The following is an 18,363-nucleotide window of genomic DNA, read 5'->3' as shown; positions in this document are numbered from 1 at the left end:
GGTAGGGCGCTAGTCTTGAGCTGAAGAGCTGAGGGACAGCGCCCAGGCCCAGAGTTCAGGTTCCACAACAGACCAAAAAAAAAGAAAAGAAAAGAAATGTACTCATTACCTTGCTCATGTAACTGTACCCCTCTGTACAGTATTTTCACAATAAAAAACATTAAAAAAAAGAAGAAATAATGGTGGCTTATTAAAGAAATAATGGTGGCTTATGATACAGATAATTAATACATAATTCTGTTTGGGTGATTATCTTCAGAGAGTTGATTTTAAAACAAAAGGGGTGTGAAGATGCTGCAGTGATGACCCAGAACAAAATACATGTACACGAAAACAGCTTTGATGAATGGCAAAATATTCAATGTATAGCCTAAACTTAAGATAAATAAAGGAAGGGGTGGTTCGGGAGGGATGGGTGAGAATATTGAAAGGGGTGACATTGATCGAGATGCACTGTATTTTTAACTGTTTTGGTTAATATATGGTAATTCCTTTTTACGACTACTGAAAGATAATAAAAATATTAAAAAAGAAAAAAAAAAACAACTTGAGCCAGGCACTGGTGGCTCATGGCTGAAATACTAGCTACTTGTCAGGAGGCTGAGATCTGGGCAGGAAAGACCATGAAACTCTAATCTCAATAAACTACCAGAAAACCCAAGGTGGTGCTATGGCTCAAGTGGTAGAGCACTAGCCTTGAGCTGGAGAACTGAGGGACAGTGTTCAGGTCCAATGTTCAAGCCCTATGATCAACAAAACAAAGCAAATCCTAGATTTTCTGGAGGCTGAGATGTGAGGATGGAGGTTCAAAGCCAGCCTCAACAGGAAAGTTCAAGAGACTTTGATCTTCAATTAAGCACCAAAAAAGCCAGAAGTGAAACTGGCTCAAGTGGTAAGTACTAGTCTTAATAAGCAAAAGAACTCAGGAGGCAGGCACTCAGGCCCTGAGGTTCAAGCCTTAAACCTGGGGGTAAGGGGTGGAGGATAGAAAGAAAGCATTAATCTCTAATTTTAATTGTGAAAATACTGTATAGAGGGGTTACAATTACATGGGCAAGATAATTAGTACATTTCTTATCAAGCATTGTTGCCTCCTCCTTTGTTTCCCCCTTTCCCATCTCTGCCCTCCCCTCCAAAGTTGTAAAGTTCCTTTTTCAACATAATGATTTGTACATCTCATTGTTACAATGGGTCCACCTGTATCCCTATTTAAATGATTTGTTTTTTTTCCTTCCTCTCCACAAATTATACTAACATCAAATACAGTGAAAGCAGGGGTTATACTGTGGGGCAGGGACATACAAAGCAACAAAGAAATCATCTTATAAATATATTAGAAATCATCTTATAATATGAAAGAAAAAACATTTGAATACTTATCTTGGGGTTCATTTCACCTAACATCAACTTATCTGACCTTCTCTGCTTGACTCAGACATACACTAGTTATTGCAAATAAGGGAAACCATGCGACCTGTGTTTCTAAATTTTTTAATAAGGTTAATGCTACCATCTTGATTCTGGCACAAAATATTTCCTGGCTAAAAGTACTAATATACTCATTACCTGACTTATAACTGTTACCCCTCTGTATCTCACCTTTCTTTAAAAAAAAAAAAAAAAGTATCACACCTGTAATCCTAGCTACTCAGGAGGCAAAGATCTGAGGATCACAGTCTAAAGCCAGTTGGGGTAAGAAAGTCCATGAGAATCTTATAAGCACCAAAAAAGCTAGAAGTGAAGATGTGGCTCAAGTGGTAGCTGTGAATAAGAAAACTCAGGGCCCTAAGTTCAAGCCCCGTTCAAGCCCCCGGAACACACACACATACACACATACACACACACACACAGAGTAACCTACTTCTCAATATGCTTTTCTGTACTATTGCTACTACATAAAACTTTAAAAGGTATAAGAAGTTAGCAAGATCGATTGATCTTGAGGCAGGCGCCAGTGGCTCACTCCTGTAATCCTAGCTACTCTGTAGGCTGAGATCTAAGGATCGTAGTTGCATTCAAAGGTGGCCTAGGCAGGAAAGTCTGTGAACTTTTATCTCCAATAAACTACTCAGAAAAAGCCAGAAGTGGCACTGTGGCTCAAGTGGTCATTAGCCTTGAACACAGACAGGCTCAGGGACAGCAGTTAGGCCTGAGTTCAAGCTCCAGGCTCAGCAAAAAAGAAAAAGAAGACTGATCTTGAGATTTGACAGAAGAATACACTTTCTGTCTAGACAACAGAAGCAAAACCAAAAGAAAACAACCTCAAAGGTTTGCCGAGCATCAGCACAGAACTAATAGAATTTCCACAGGTTGTAGTATCCATTCCTAAAACAGCAACATTTTATTTAATAAGACATCACAGAAATCCTCCATTATTTGTGTGTAAAAAAAATTTACAGAGGACGTATATAATGTATACTATTGCTAAAGAATAGGAACTTAGCGGGGCACCAGAAGCTCACACCTGGAATCCTAGCTACTCAGGAGGCTCAGATCTGAGAATCACGATTCAAAGTCCACCCAGTCAAGGAAAGTCCGTAAGACTCTTATCTCCAATAAACCACTAGAAAATCGGAAATGGTGCTGTGGCTCAAGCAGCAGAGCGCTCGCCTTTAGCTGAAGAGCTGAAGGACAGCGCCCAAGCCCAGAGTTCAAGCCCCAGGACTGACCAAAGAAAAAAAAAAAAGGAACTCAAGTAATTATTCTAAGAGTATATGAAGAATTAAATATAATTAAAGCTAATAAGTTCATTCAGCATACTGCTAATATACTAATCCTAGGAAATGCAATGGACAGTCACATTCTCAAGTTGTAGGTTAATCTAAAAATGTAGCAGGAAATTTTGGATATATAAATTAATGAAAGACAGCTTATTATTCAAATAATTAAGTTTGTTGCTTTTAAAAGTGAGAATAACAAGCCAGGCACTGGTGGTTCACACCTATAATCCTAGCTACTCAGCAGGCTGAGATCTGAGGATCGAAATTCAAACCAGTACAGGCATGAAAGTCCAAGTGAGACTCATCTCCAACTAACCACCAGAAAAGTGGAAGTGGAGCTATGGCTCAACATGGTAGAATGCTAGCCCAGTGCAAAAGAGCTCTGGAACAGCACTCAGGCTCTGAGTTCAAGTCCCAGGACTGGCAGAGAGAGGGGGAAGAAAGGGAGAGGAGAGAGAACACAAGAGAGACAGAGAGAGGAGGGAGAGAGAGGAGGGAGGGAGAGAGAGGAGGGAGGGAGAAAGAGAAAGGGGAAAAAGAGGAGAAAGAGAAGAGAAAGAGGGAGGGGAGAGATGGGGAGTGAGGATAACAGGAATGTTTACTCAGTTCATGGCATTTGTTATGCATTCAACTCATAAGTTTAACCTGGATCCAAACTTAATTTTGGAGTCTGGGGTTTTATAGCTGGTCCTAATGCTTTAGTGACCATTCACATTATAAAACTGGGTTTACATGAAAGTAGAACCTATCTTTATAATTTTTTATTATTACTATTACTGTGAATCAAATATCCAAATACTAAAAACTGGAATCCAAATGTAAGAAAATAAGTATACAGGTGAATTATTTCCAAGTTAAAAAAAAGGATAAACTGACCCTTCATGTAAACTGAAAAAGGAAAGCTTGGATAAGACTTTATAAGTACAAATGTATTAAACTTAATGGATATAAATTTCATATATTTAGTTCAGAAAACCATTTATCATTAGTAATGGTTATAGCGTATTTGGATTTACCTACTGAAAATACAAATATGGAGCATATGGTTGTCTGTGTGTGTATGTGTGCGCATGCATGCACACTGGTTCTGGGACTTGAACTCAAGGGTCTGGATACTGTCATTCAGATTTTTCCTCAAATCTAGCAATCTATCATTTGACCCATAGCTCTACTTCCTGCATTTTTTTTTTTTTTTGGTGATTAATTGGAGATAAAACTCTCATGGACTTGCTGCTCATGCTGACTTTGAACCACAACCCTCTAGGGTAGCAAGAATTATAAGCATGACCCAGTGGTGCCCAGGTTTAATGTGACACATTTAATACAGCAAAATAAGTTATTAAACCCTCTGCAAAAATAATTTGTCGGTATTTCAATAGATATAGTAGCCAGAACCAAGGAAAGTAAAACTTAGGAATTTAATTATAAAAATGTTGACTTCTTAGGAAAATTTTTATAACTTACAGCAGACATAAAAAGCACTGTAGAAAGTACTTTCACCAGTGCTAATCATTCCCCAGTTCATGAGTAACATCACAGTACACCATGGCCTTAACCCAAATAAAGTGCCAAATGGAAAATGGCTCACATCCATGCATTGTAAATATTCTATCAAAAGAAAATAAAGGAAAAAAGGTCTTTTATTAGAGCAATTAAAAGCACAGTTGTAGTACCAGTTCCTATGATGAATCAGTTTAGCAATTCCAAGAGTTAGACAGACACTGATTAAACACATTCTCCACTGGCAGGAATTTTAAGTTTAAAACCACACAGTACGTTTAGGACCTAAACATTTAAACTCTATAGCAGATTGGAATAGTTTTTAACCAGCACCTGAAATGTTCATGTGTGATTCTGATGATTTAAGCATCTATCTGACCCATTATAATCACACAATAAATTTTTAAAAAGATGAACATTACAAAAAAGTATTCATATCAGTGTGACCCAAAATTGGACTATAAATCCCAGAGATATTAAAAGTTTCCATTAAACCAACATTAATCATTATTCCATAGTATTTATAGAATAATTAATGCTAAATGAGTATGTTCTGCTACATGGATTTTGAAAAACCCTCAAATTGAGCCAATCAAATTTGAAAATGTCTCAAAAAGAAATCAAAACCACAATGATTGCCTCAACCCAGAGGCAAGTCCTTAGGAGAACTTCCTATCTGTAGGATATAGTTTCCCAGCCTAAATTTAAATAACTAGTTGTCATAAAAAGTTAACAAGTACTAAACATGGTAGCTCATAGAAATAAAGGGAATCTCACTTCAAGGCTAACCAACATCCTTCCATGTAAGCCTTTTTAAAGGTCCACCTCTTTCTCAATACCATACACAACATATTGCCAGTGCTTCTGTCTTAATGTCCATTTGTTAGTAATGTTAACATGTCCCAAGAAAACTATGAGGCCACCTTTCATTCTTTGTTATTCTTTGTATCACACTTGGGTCATGAGGGATATCACATGGCCCACAAACTAAAGGTGGCCTGCTGTGCTGTAATAATATGCCTGTAAAACAAACTGATGAAACAATGTCATCAGCTTGTTCTAAAGTCAGCCTCGTTGACATTTCCTAACTGCAAAAAAATGTATCACCCAGCAACCATACTTGTCATGCATTCCATACATACAATAACCGTTCATAACTTCTCTCATAGTAGTAAAAGACTAGAAACAAGTCTAGTGTTGAATAAACAACTAAAGCATATACATATTAGGGAAACTACCACTGTGGCTATGTCTGCCAAAGGTCACTGTGTGAAAAGCTTATTTTCCCTGCTAAGTGATAGGACACAATGGGAGTCTCTAGGCCATAGTCCCTTCTTCTTCCACCTCACAGCTGCCAGGAGGTGAGCAACTTCCCCTCCACGTTCTCCACCATGAAGGACTGCCATGCACAAAAGCAATGCAGTCACCAACAATGATCTGAAACCTCCAAAACTGAGACTAAATAAAGCTTTCCTCTTCTCAAATGTACTAACAGCAAGGAGGCTAACATTATGCAAAATTAAAAGAAACCCACTGTAAATCCTAGCTACTCGGGAGGCTGAGATCTGAGGACCGTGGTTCAAAGCCAGCCCGGGCAGGAGTGTCTATAAGACTTTTATCTCAAATAAACCACCAGAAAACCAGAAGTGGTAGAGCATTTGCCTTAAACTGCAGAGCTGAGGGACAGAGCCCAGGCCCAGAGTTCAAGCTCCACAATCGACCAAAAAAAAAAAGAAACCCAGCCAGGTACTGGCGGCTCACGCCTGTAATCCTCACTACTCTGGAGGCTGGGATCTGAGGATGGTGGTTTGAAGCCAGCCCAGGTAGGTAAGGTCCCTAGACTCCCATCTCCAATTAAACATCCGCAGAAGTGGAGGAGTGGCTCAAGTGGTAAAGCACTAGCATTGAGCAATTAAAGTCAGAGAGAGAGTCCAGGCACTTAACTCAAGCCCCAGGACCAGCACACACACAAAAAGAAATCATGTATGACACATCCAACCGTTTGGATAAATCTCTAGGGAATTATGTTAAGTGAAAAACCTAATTTCAAAAGGCTAATTCTATCTATATGGTCCTTTAGAAATAATAAAAGTTTAAAAATGGCATTAGGTGGATATGGTTAGAAAAGGCCAATGTGTGAGATATCTGTGGTGTAAAATTAGTATCTTTTTTGTATCTGTGCCAGAACTACAGCTTGAACTCAGGGCCAGAACACTCAGGGCTAATGGTTTACCACTTGAGCTACAGTTTCATTTGTAGCTTTTTGGTAGTTAACTGGAGATAAGAGTCTCATAGACTTGGCTACCTGTGCTGGCTTCAAACTGCAGTCTTCTGTTCTCAGCCTTTTTAAGTAGTTAGGATTACAGAAATGAGTCAGTGGCACCTGGCAGTCAGTTTATTGATTGTGGTAATCAATGCCACAACCTTTAGCATATGAAACATATGTACAGGAATAAATACTCACCCACAAACAAGAGTATAAGTGAAAAAATAAGTGTAAGATCAAGAGACAATACAAACTGCCTGTTTGTGATTTTGTGCTACAGTTTTGCATCACTACAGTTTTGTATCACTACAAGAATGCACAGTGTCTATTTTACAACTGCATTGGATCCACAATTATCTCACAATTACAAAAATTTCAAATAAACAATGCTTTGACTAAAATGTTTTTGAAGTTTAACATAGCAAGACAGTTTCTGTAGAATCTCATTCTTTCAGAGCTTAAATGAACAGAAAAGTTAGCATGCAGTAAAGATAACTTACATTTGGGACATCAATTGCTACTTCCCTCATAGCACTGGGCCTGATGTCCTTCATTCCCTGCAAGAAATCATTCAAAGTGATCTTCACCAAGCTGGACACCTTGCTGTCAGGAAGGTTAGGCTGCTTCTTCAGGAAACTACGCAAAGCACAGAAACCTGTCATGAGGAAAGGGACACAAGATTTACCTTGTGTGTGCGCATCTGTGTATGCAGTCTCGGGGCTTGAACTCAGGGCCTGGGTGCTGTCCTTGAGCTTTTTGCTCAAAGTTAGTGCTCTACCACTTGAACCACAACTCTACTTCCAGATTTTTGGGGGATGTTTAAGTGGAGATAAGAGTGTCATGGACTTTCTTATCTGTGCTGTCTTTAAACTGTGATCCTTATATTTCAGCCATGGTACCGGGCAGGAATTACCTTTTATTCCGTAAACATAGACTGAACAATAATAATGAAAAGAATCCAAAACTCTGTAAACACATTAGTCCTTAAAGTATTGTTGCTTGCATGTATATATGGTGTGAAAGTTTGAGGACAAAAGACAGAAGAATGCGGAAGGCAAATGCCAAATCCCAAGAGTTTAAGTTTTGAACATGAAACCAGGAGAAACTGAAAATACAAGAAGACAGATATTTTATAAGCAAAAAAATAAAACTTACAGAATATCACTCATAAAGAAGACCAAAAAGGTTTATCAAAATAATTTGAAAATATCTGGGGGAGGGGTTATACTACCAGGCAAGTATTCTATTGCTTGAGCCCCATCTCCAGTGTACTGTGAGCTATAATTTTTTTAAATAGGCTGGCTTGGACTGCCATTCTCCTATTTATTCTTCTCATTGCAGCTGGGATGACAGGCTCATGCCACCTCACCTAGCTGAGATGGAATCTTGAGAACTTTTTGCGTGGACTGGCCCCAAAACATGATCTTCCAGTGTACCAAGGATTACAAGTGTGAGCTACTAGTGTATGAAGCCCTAAAGAACAATGAAAGCTCAGTCCCACATATCAGCCTAATTCCAACTCTGTTAACTTGTTCATTGAAATATGAGATGATAAAATATGGCAGGTTATCAGAAAAGAAAAAAAAGCTATTTGCAAAAGCCATAAAAATGTAACAAAGATCCTAGATACTCCTGCCACAGGCCATTAGATTCTTTTCAACTTGTAAGTACTATGACTCCTCATTCGAATACACTTAACATATTTTACACAACAAATGGTAGTCTTAAATGGTCTATCCTTACTAGACAATAAATGGGGCAAAGCTAAGGTGCTAGGGAACATAGCCTCAAAGTCCCAGATCTTCATGGGAGTATTGTTCCACTAACAGAAGCCATGTACCCATTCCTTACCAGAAACCAAAACCAAAACCCAAAACAAAACCATCAGCCCTTCTGGCAATCAAGTTATCAACAGATATTTTATCTAGTTACTTAAGCAATTCAAATTTCTATGGCACTAAATTTAAAATTGTCATTATTAACAGGGCTAAACTGAGATTTATGCGAATAGATTAGTTTTTAAAATATGCATACTTTTAGAACTGAATGACAATTGACTAAAGGAACAAATGAATACATTGTACATCAGCAACAAAAATAGCTTAGAGCAAGAAACTTACAGTATTTCTTTTCCTTACTGAATTTGAAGATTTAAAAAAAAAATACGATTTTGGAACCAATACTTCTATGTTCTCTATTTTTTTTTTTTTTTGCCATTTCTGGAACTTGAACCCAGGGCCTGGGCACTGTCTTTGAGCTTCTTCTGCTCAAGGCTAGCACTGTACTACCCTAGTCACAGTTTCACTTCCAGCTTTTTATCTGGCTTAGCGATCAGTTAATGTAGTACTGAGGACTCGAACTTCGGGCTTCATGCATGCTAAGCAAGCGCTCTACCACTAAGCCACATTCCCAGCCTGTAATACTTCTATGTTCTTAAGAATTGTACTTTAAAACCAAAACTAAACAAAAGATGTGACAGTCTATTTTTATTATTTCAGTTTCTAATCTTTCTATAAAATTTTGGTAATAGAAAATAAGACACAATGAGGCTAGAAAAAAGAAAATGTTTAAGGCGCAAGCCTGATGTCAACACATTCATTCCAGAGTAGGAGTTCTTGTCTTAAGTCCAACAAATTAATATCCAGGCATGGTGGTACACACTGGTAACCCCAGCACTCAGGAGGTAGGGGGAAGCAGTTGTTAAAAAAACACACAAAAAAAAACAAAAAAAACAAACAAAGAAAAAAAAAAGAACTAGGTGTTGCTAGATGAGTCAGATAAAGCTTGCAAACAATTTGCTATATTCAAATAGAATCTTAAATTTTTATGTACGATGCTTGGTGAGATCACAATTTTTTTCACTAGAAAGCAATGAACAACGCAAATTGATCATAGGAGTAAATAAGAGAAAGCAACAGATAACAGGGCTATCTGTCACTCTCATCTGCATTACAAATATTGACAGTAAAGTTCTCTAGAAATGTGCTCATGCATATGAGGAATGAAATAAGTACAGCAAAAATCCAAGTCTCCCATTCAAATAACATACTTTACTCAAGAAAATTTATTGTATTTCAACTTTTATATTCCCTCAACTGCAAATTAAAATACAGACAAAGTGTTAAGCACTACAGATACAAGGCTGGTAGAGTTCTATTTCTCACTGCTCTTTAGAAGAAATCAACGAGGTTACTGCTGTATCTTAAAACTGACTCGGGAGCCCTGACCATTCTAAATCCTATCAAGTTCAAAAGTTGCTTTTAAAAATAACAGAACAGGGCTGGGAATGGGGCTTAGTGGTAAAGTGCTTGCCTAGCATGCATGAAGCCCTAGGTTCAGTTCCTCAGTACCACATAAACAGAAAAAGCTAGACGTGGTGTTATGGCTAAATGGTAGAGTGCTAGCCATGTGCAAAAGAAGCTCAGGGACAGTACCCAGGTACTGAGTTCAAGCCCCAGGACTGGCAAAAAAAAAAAAAAAAAATCCCAAAACCAAAAAACAGCACAGAGCTGGGTGCCAGGGTCTTACATCTGTAATTCTAGCTACTCAGGAGGCTCTGATCTGAAGATTAAGGTTCAAAGACAGCCTGGCAGAATGTCCATGAGACTTTTATCTTTAACTAACCACCAAAAAGTTGAAAGTGAATATGTGGATCAAATGGCAGAGTGCTAACTTTAAGTGAAAAAGCTCAGGCCCCAAGTTCAAGCCTCAGAACCTGCACAAAAATTAATTAACTAAATAATAAATAACAGCACTATGGAAGGCACCAGAGTCTTCAGACATGAATCTTGGGCCAAAGCTTATACCTCACTAATCTAGTTTATGTAATCTCTACTCAATCATGAAATAAGGGAGTGTACTAAATCATCTTTGAGAGAAGATTCTAGCTCCAAAACATCAAAATTCAGTTCATTCATTTGACCAGAAAATGGCTTCAAAAAGCATCTCCCCACCCACCCAACCCAAAAAACCAAGAGAGCATGAGACCCTGAGTTAAAAACTCCACCCAACATAAAAATAAAAAAAAATAAAAATAACTTATTTGCTTATCTGGCTTAGCGATCGGAGGGGGGGGAGGGAAGAAAAGCTGGGTACAGTTGCACAGACCTGAAATCCCAGCTTTGCAGAAGACATAAGCAAAGAGGTCTGGGAGCTGTCCATAAGCCTTTTCTGCTCAAGGCTGTTGCTCTACCACTTGAGCCACAGTTCCAGTATCAATTTTTTAGTGGCTAATTGTAGGTAAGAGTCTTATGGATTTTTCTTGCCTGGAATGGCTTTGAACCATGATCCTCAGATCTCAACCTCTTGAATAGCTTCAGGACTATAGGCAGCTCTGGCATCCAGCAAAGGTTACATTTTGAACAATTAACAACAAAGCTGACAGGACTTTAAAAAAAAAAAAGGAATTAAGAATATCTCAGAAAATAACTCTATTTTGAGCAAATAGCTTCATATTTGTATATGTTTTAATTTGAAAGAAAACCTTTCTGAAGTGTTATGCTTTTACAGTCTTGGCAAAACAACCCAGAAAATTTTCCACTAGGAAAGTAAATGGTATATGTCAATGAGAGCTTAACCAGGATCAGAACTATCACCTATTTTCTGAAATAAACCATTCAGCTCCAGTCATTTCAAATAAGTAGCAAAAGTATTACTGACATGCTCACTTCAATGACGAAGAAAATAAAAATCTATAATGCTCATGCATAAGAAAAATCTCAGTATCATAAGTATAGCATTCTATTATTACATTTCAGAATTACCAAATAGAGGAAAAAACCCCGTTGTCTAATACATATTCTGCAGAATTGTTTAGTTTTCAAGCTACAATAATAAAATATACATTGTGTTAAAATTCTGGTAAGTACATCAATTTAATCTGTAATCTTCTTTTTGTTGTTCTATTGGAGGCTTCTAGAGAATCCACATGTGTGATGAGGTGGTTGAGGAAAAGAAAACACTATGACTTTACCTTAATGAGGGTTCAGCAAGATCATCTATCAAGGAGTAAACCAAAATAAGCCCTGTCTATTAATGCACAAGACATTTAACTGATGCAGATTTAGTAAAAATCACTATCTAGCAAGGGATTCTGCCAGATTTTGCTAATACTTATTCTATTAGAATAACCAAGAATATATCATACAATATCAGGAGTACGGCTAAAACTCTACACAAAAAAACTTCTACACAATAATTGCATAAATATTCACAAAATAATATCAACAGGACACTGAAGTAGGTTTTGAAGTAGGTTTTGAGAGGCAAAGGAGAACGAGAAATGAAGGACACTTATTAAGGCCTATATAAACCATGATAATTGCTGTCAGCTAGATTTCTGAATCTCCTAAAATATCTTTTAAAAAGATATGTCATTCTTATTCAGCTAGTGAGAAAACAGAAAACGAGGCTGTATACCTTGTCAAGTACTCTCAGCTGACAAAGCATGAAAGTCAGCACTTGAATCTACAGCTCACCAAGCTTTCTAAAACCCATTATTTCCCTGAATGTATAGAGAATTTTGCCCTATACCTTAGTGGTTTCAAAAATCCTGCTACCCAAGAGGCTGAGATCCAGAGGATCATGATTCAAAACCAGCCCTGGCAGAAAAGCCCTCAAGACTCTCACAGCAAAAAGTTGGTCTGGAAGTATGGCTATTCAAATCATAGAGTCCCAGACAAGCAATCAAGGTCTGAGTGCAATCTGTATTACCAGCCTTCCCTGCAAAAAAAAAAAAAAAAAAAAGGTCAACATTTTTATTGTACCTTAGAAAACAATACTGGAAGAATTCAAGATAGTGAAAAATGTCCAGAAAGCATCAGAGTTGGACTGTTAGGTATGTAATAGATGGTCTAAAAATTCCTGTTAAAATAAGCTTATCATGGATGGGAGGAAGACTATCAAATCATAAATATCTTGTCTTTAGAAAGACTTTCAAAAAAAGTTATAGTAATTAGATGCCATACTGTTATTAAACCCATTTCAGTCCTATAATGCCAAATATCATTGTGCAAATAAGTGTTTTAATTCTTCCTGTTCTGAGACACTACCTTACCAAGGCCCAAATATTTGGCATGAAAATGATGAAATGAAATCCACAAGGATGCTAAAGATAAACTCTAAGAGATGCAAAGCAAAGACTTCCTTTCCCTATAAACAAAATGACTTGAGTCCACTTCTTGAAGAAATCAAACTCTATTTATATTCACTCTCCTGAAATGGCACAGGCAGCCTTAGAAGGGTAAGTTTATATAATAAATCCCTATATTTGGAAAACTGTTGCTAAGCACTTTCTAACATTCAGCAAAGTTTATATAATTCATGTCTCTGCTACATAATTAACATTTCATGTTTTCCAAAAACTGTACTATCCTTATCTATGTTGTTAATTTAAAACATAAATTTTGAGGGAATTAATAAAAGGCTATGCAACTAATTAATTAGTAAGGCAGCCTAATCCCAGGAGGAATACAAATATAGTTAAATGTCAGGGTATGTTAAGAGTCTAGCTTGTAAACATCTTGTCCACTTTGAGATAAAACATTTCAGAATACAGCTGCTCTCTGCTTAAAAAGGTGAGCTGCAAAGTATTAGGTCTTTGGAAAAGACAAAGCATATCAAACCATACTCTAGGTTAAAAACTTAATTGTAAAGAAAATGTAACATTTAAAAGCAAGTTTCACACTCCACTATCAACATTAAATAGCCTGTTTGCTCAGACAGCAATAAGACCCAACTGTTGAAAGCACAACAAGCATTATAGTTCCACATTTCATATCCAGTATGGCAACAAAGTTAAAAGATAAGGAAAACATACAAACACTGAAATAAGATTAGAAAAGTTGAGAGTAAAAGATGTAAACTAGCCATGTACTGGTGGCTTACACCTGCAATCCTAGCCACTCAGGAAGCGAGAGCACAGTTCAAAGCTAGCCAATTAACCAGCAAAAGGTCAGAAGCAAAGTTGTAGTTCAAGTCTTAAAAGAAATGATAAAGGACAGCACCAAAGCTCTGAGTTCAAACTCCAGTAATGGCAAAAGTAAGATGTAAACTACATCCTCTGAAAAAACTACACAGGCAAGCAGGGCACCAGTGGTTCATGCCTGTAATCCTAGCTTCTCAGGAGGCTGAGATGTGAGGATCCTCGTTTGAAGCCAGTCCCAGCAGGAAAGTCTGTGAGACTCTTATCTCTAATAAACTACAGAGACAAAGGCTGGAAGTAACACTGTGGCTCAAGTGGCAGAGTGCTAAACTTGAGCAAAAGAAGCTCAGGACTGGACACCAGTGGCTCATGCCTGTAATCCTAGCTACTCAGGAGGCTGAGATCTGAGGATTGCAGTTTGAAGCAAGCCCAGGCAAAAAAGGCCCTGTGAGACTCTTATTTCCAATTAATCACTCAAATACTGGAAGTAGAACTGTGGCTGAAGCTGTAGCGTGCTAGCCTTGAGCACAAAGAGGCTCAAGGTCAGCGCACAAACTGTGAGTTCAAGAAGAAGAAAGAAGGAAAAAGAAAGAAGGAAGCATCATCATCATCATCATCATCGTCATCATCATCTCAGGGACAGCACTCAGGCCCTGAGTTCAAGCCCCAGGATTAGCAAAAAAAAAAAAAAAAGGAAGAAACACCACATCATGCATACTATAGAGAGATTACAAAAATAATTTGTTATGAGGAGAAGCCAGTGTAAAAATAATAATTCATGTTCGATACATCATATAAAATCTGGGAAGGATTTAATGCTCTGAAGGCATTCTCTTCTGTAGTTGTCACTTTGCAGCCATCTTGGATTCTAGAAAGAGTGTTACAGCTTCTTACTAAACAGGATCCTACCTGACCAATCCTGGGGTTTAAAGGTTTACCTTCAAACCTACCTATGATTTATGACTTTTATATATGCATACCTATTTGTTAACTCCCTGTCTCCTCCCCCCATTTTCTTGTGCCAGTGTTGGAGCTTGAACTCAGAGCCTGGGTGCTGTCCCTCCAGTGTTTTGCTCAAGGCTAGCATTCTACCACTTAAGCCATAGTTCCACTTCTGGCCTTTGGGTGATTAATTAAAGATATAGTTCATGGACTTTACTGCCCTGGCTGGCTTCAAACTGCAATCTACAGATCTCAGCCTCTTGAGTAGCTAGGATAACAGATGTAAGCTACTGGCATCTGGCTCCCAACCCCATTTTAACCATAGTCCATACCCCTGAACACTGCAAACAGATGGCTACAGATGGGTTAAAAGGTTGCCTTCTGGCACCATGTTTATGCCATGTGCCACATCTTTCTTTCCCATATTTCTTCCCTAATAAACTTTTCTATCACTACACAAAAAAAAGTTCACCATTTCAGAGTTGTTTTAGTTTTCTTTAGAGTCACATGATTAATGAAATTCAAAATTTGCTCAAGATCAATTCTTTGGTAAAAACCCATAAAACCATCTAAATGAAAAAACAGACTTTATTTCCCAATCAACATTAGTCTGCTTTATAGTATTGTTCCTCAGACTGTCAAGCTCAGCAGATCGCTGACCTGGAGACCTCTGCTCATTTTAACTGCACTGTTGCTCAGTATTAGGAATGCTGCCTAACATGTGAGAAATGCTAGAGAGATATTGACTGAATAAATTCATTTTATAATCATATTTAACAAAAAAAAGAAAAAAGACTATAGAGTGCCGCGGACCGGGTTCTGTCGGGACGACGGAGGACACCTAGGGGAGGAACCTGGAATAGGATGGGGAGATGGCAAACAGACAACTCACACACATTAGGAGTGGATGCTGAGTGCTGAGTGCGATTTAATGCAGAGGATAACATACTTTTATAGCAAAAATCTCCATAAGAAAGGGCAAAAAGTTACATAATCTTGCTGCAAGGCTTCATTCTTGGATGGTCACCAGCTGGTCGCCTGAAAGGGCAAAAGTTTACACAATCTTGCTGCAGGGCTTCATTCTTGGTTGGTCACCAGCTGGTCGCCTGAAAGGCACTTGTTTCCGGCTTATCTCTAAGAAATATAATGGGTTTCGACTTTGTCACCATCTAACCATTACCTTATTTCTATAGAGGCCTTAATTGTCCCATAAGATCTTTCCTGTTCCTTCTTTAATAGCAAGGTCACGGAGGCCTAGATCTAGCAAGTCTCTTAGTAAATGAAAGAGAGTAACAGGAAGTTTTCTCCTAAGTAGTTATCTCAGCAATTGCCATACGTTCTTTCTGTTCTAGCCGAGCCTACAGCTTCTTGCAAATCTCTTACAAACAATTCCTTCTGCTGAAGTGACTTCATGAAACCCCCACTACTTTTATATTTACTTATATTTGTCTACTAGCCTCCATAAGAGGGGTTTTAGGTTAGCACTTAACTCTGGTGAATTAGTCATATTTTTAAGACACTCATCAGATATTGGAGTCGTCAACACTCTTAAGAAAGAACTTTGAATAAGGGAACGTTGACAATGAGTAAGTACAATGAACAGCAGAAACAGTAAAAGATTAATAGGCACTCTTATATAGTGAAGAAAAGAAAGGCAGAAACACATCTTTCCCAGGGGTTTGCCAGTCTTTTTCCAGGAGTAGGCCTCTTAGAAGCCCTATTCTCCGAAGTAGACTTCGGTGAAGTCCCAAAACTTGGAGATAGGTTTCTGAAGCCCCTATCTTGGTCTGATAGATGGTTTCCCATGCTAAGCAGACGCCACTGGAGTCGGCGTGGCATTTGCCCCTTTTTTATTTTTTAGATGTGCCAGAGAAATTTCTTCTCGTATAGAGGAGATGGAGCGGAAGACTAGTTTGAAGAGGACTGGAAAGATCTTATGGGACAATTAAGGCCTCTATAGAAATAAGGTAATGGTTAGATGGTGAAAAACGTCGAAACCCATTATATTTCTTAGAGATAAGCCAGAAACAAGTGCCTTTCAGGCGACCAGCTGGTGACCAACCAAGAATGAAGCCCTGCAGCAAGATTGTGTAAACTTTTGCCCTTTCAGGCGACCAGCTGGTGACCATCCAAGAATGAAGCCTTGCAGCAAGATTATGTAACTTTTTGCCCTTTCTTATGGAGATTTTTGCTATAAAAGTATGTTATCCTCTGCATTAAATCGCACTCAGCACTCAGCATCCACTCCTAATGTGTGTGAGTTGTCTGTTTGCCATCTCCCCATCCTATTCCAGGTTCCTCCCCTAGGTGTCCTCCGTCGTCCCGACAGAACCCGGTCCGCGGCAATAGAGGAAAGCCCTCACTAACTATCTAAGCTTCTTAGACAAAAATGATGAATAGCAAAAAGGCTACAGAGAATGTGAAAGTAGAGGAAAAGACAGACTTTGGAAGTAATTTGGACATTCCTTTGTCTCCTCTTTTTTTCTAATTCTTTTTTGTTGTTTTTATTTCTTGTTTTCCCTTGTAACTAGTGAATATCATAGCTATAAAGCCACTGAAATATCATCTTCCTTCACCCTTCAATTTATGACTTACAAATGAGAAAACTAAGACTCAGTTAAGACAAGAGAGTGGCCTAAGTTCACAAGCCTGAGTTTCTTGGTCCCTAGGAAATGTATTCCTAGGGACCCAGGCCCATCACTTCATATGAAGTTAGTATAGCACAGAAACTTGACAGGCCCCATTTCTAGACCATATATACTAAATATTTATTTTTGTCTATGTAGACTAAACAATCCAGACTCCCCCACTTACTAGTCCTCTAGCCTGGAAACCATGATAACAATTTAAAAAAGAGCAAGATACTTTAACAAAAGTAAGATATTTAAAAACTCCTAATTATCTTTCTCAGCTTTCTTTTCCTATTTGTTTTTCCTTCTCTACCTCTTTCTATATACACATCAAGCTTGAAAGGACTAAAAAGAGCCTCAATAAGTCCATTAAATTAGAACCACTAAGAATTTGGAGATAAAAGTTATCTTTCTCAACTCAAGTTATATAATAATTTCTAATTTAAGAATTTAATTTTTCACTTATTTTAGGGTTAAACTTTGTTCAAAGCACTTTATTAAAAAAAAATTGGATGAACACAATACTGCCGCTGGGGGAAAGTCTTTCCAAAATATAGGATTTAGATAACTATGCTCAGCCAGAGGAGTGGGGGGAAAAAATCTAACATAACTAAACTCTTAGTAAACCAAAGATGTTTTGAGATATATGTTAGGGTTATTAGAAAATAAACACAACCTTTTAGAACAAAATAAAAGCCCAATCAGGCATAAATGGCTCATGCCTGTGATCCTAGCTACTCAGTGTAAGGTCCGCTCCTGGATGGCTAGCAGACTCCACCCTCCTCGCAGCAAAGTCTCCACCCAGTACCTGCGTTACCTAGGCAACTGGGACACCTGGAAGAGGTCACATCTGCATCCGCTGAGGTCACATCTGAATTTAATGTGGCCACACCTTTCCCCGCCCATACCCTAGATATGGCCTAGCTCAGGCCCAGACTCTCTCTGTTCATTTTTCTAGCTCTTGCTCTTCTTTTCTAGCTCTCTTGCTCTTGCTCTTCTTTTCTAGCTCTCTCTGCTCTCTCTCTGCTCTAGCTCTTTCCTCTCTCTTTCCCAGCCACGTGGAGTGCCAACCTTGCCTAGTCCCAGCAGGTCTACTGAATAAACCTACCCCTTACCTGAATACCACGTGAGTGCTGCAGTTCTTACTCAGCTACCTCTTTTTAAAAACCTAACACTCAGGAGGCAAAAATTTTAAAACTGGAGGTATGTCTCAAGTAGTAGAGTACCAGCCTTAAAAAAAAAAAAAAGCCAAACAGAGCATGGGCCCAAAGTTTAAGTCTCAATCCCACACCAAAAACGGAAAAAAAAAACCCCAGTAAGGTCACGCTTATAAGATCAAACACTTGAACAGCTTATAAAAACTATCGTCATTTTTAAATACAT

General features: G+C 38.2%; 1 protein-coding gene across 2 annotated transcripts in view; it reads right to left on the bottom strand.

The window, feature by feature from the left end:
• The window catches only part of Spata5 (spermatogenesis associated 5), a 126,091-nt gene that overhangs the window by 90,217 nt on the left and 17,511 nt on the right, over positions 1-18,363 (bottom strand). For both annotated transcript variants that reach the window (XM_042693006.1, XM_042693007.1), the window contains one exon: positions 6,987-7,141. In XM_042693006.1, the coding sequence (XP_042548940.1) occupies positions 6,987-7,141 (155 nt within the window). The remainder of the gene's footprint in view (positions 1-6,986; positions 7,142-18,363) is intronic.

The sequence above is a fragment of the Dipodomys spectabilis genome, unplaced genomic scaffold, assembly GCF_019054845.1.
Source record: "Dipodomys spectabilis isolate Male_0828 unplaced genomic scaffold, ASM1905484v1 ptg000162l, whole genome shotgun sequence".
Taxonomy (NCBI): domain Eukaryota; kingdom Metazoa; phylum Chordata; class Mammalia; order Rodentia; family Heteromyidae; genus Dipodomys; species Dipodomys spectabilis.
This window is presented reverse-complemented; position numbering and strand designations above follow the sequence as displayed.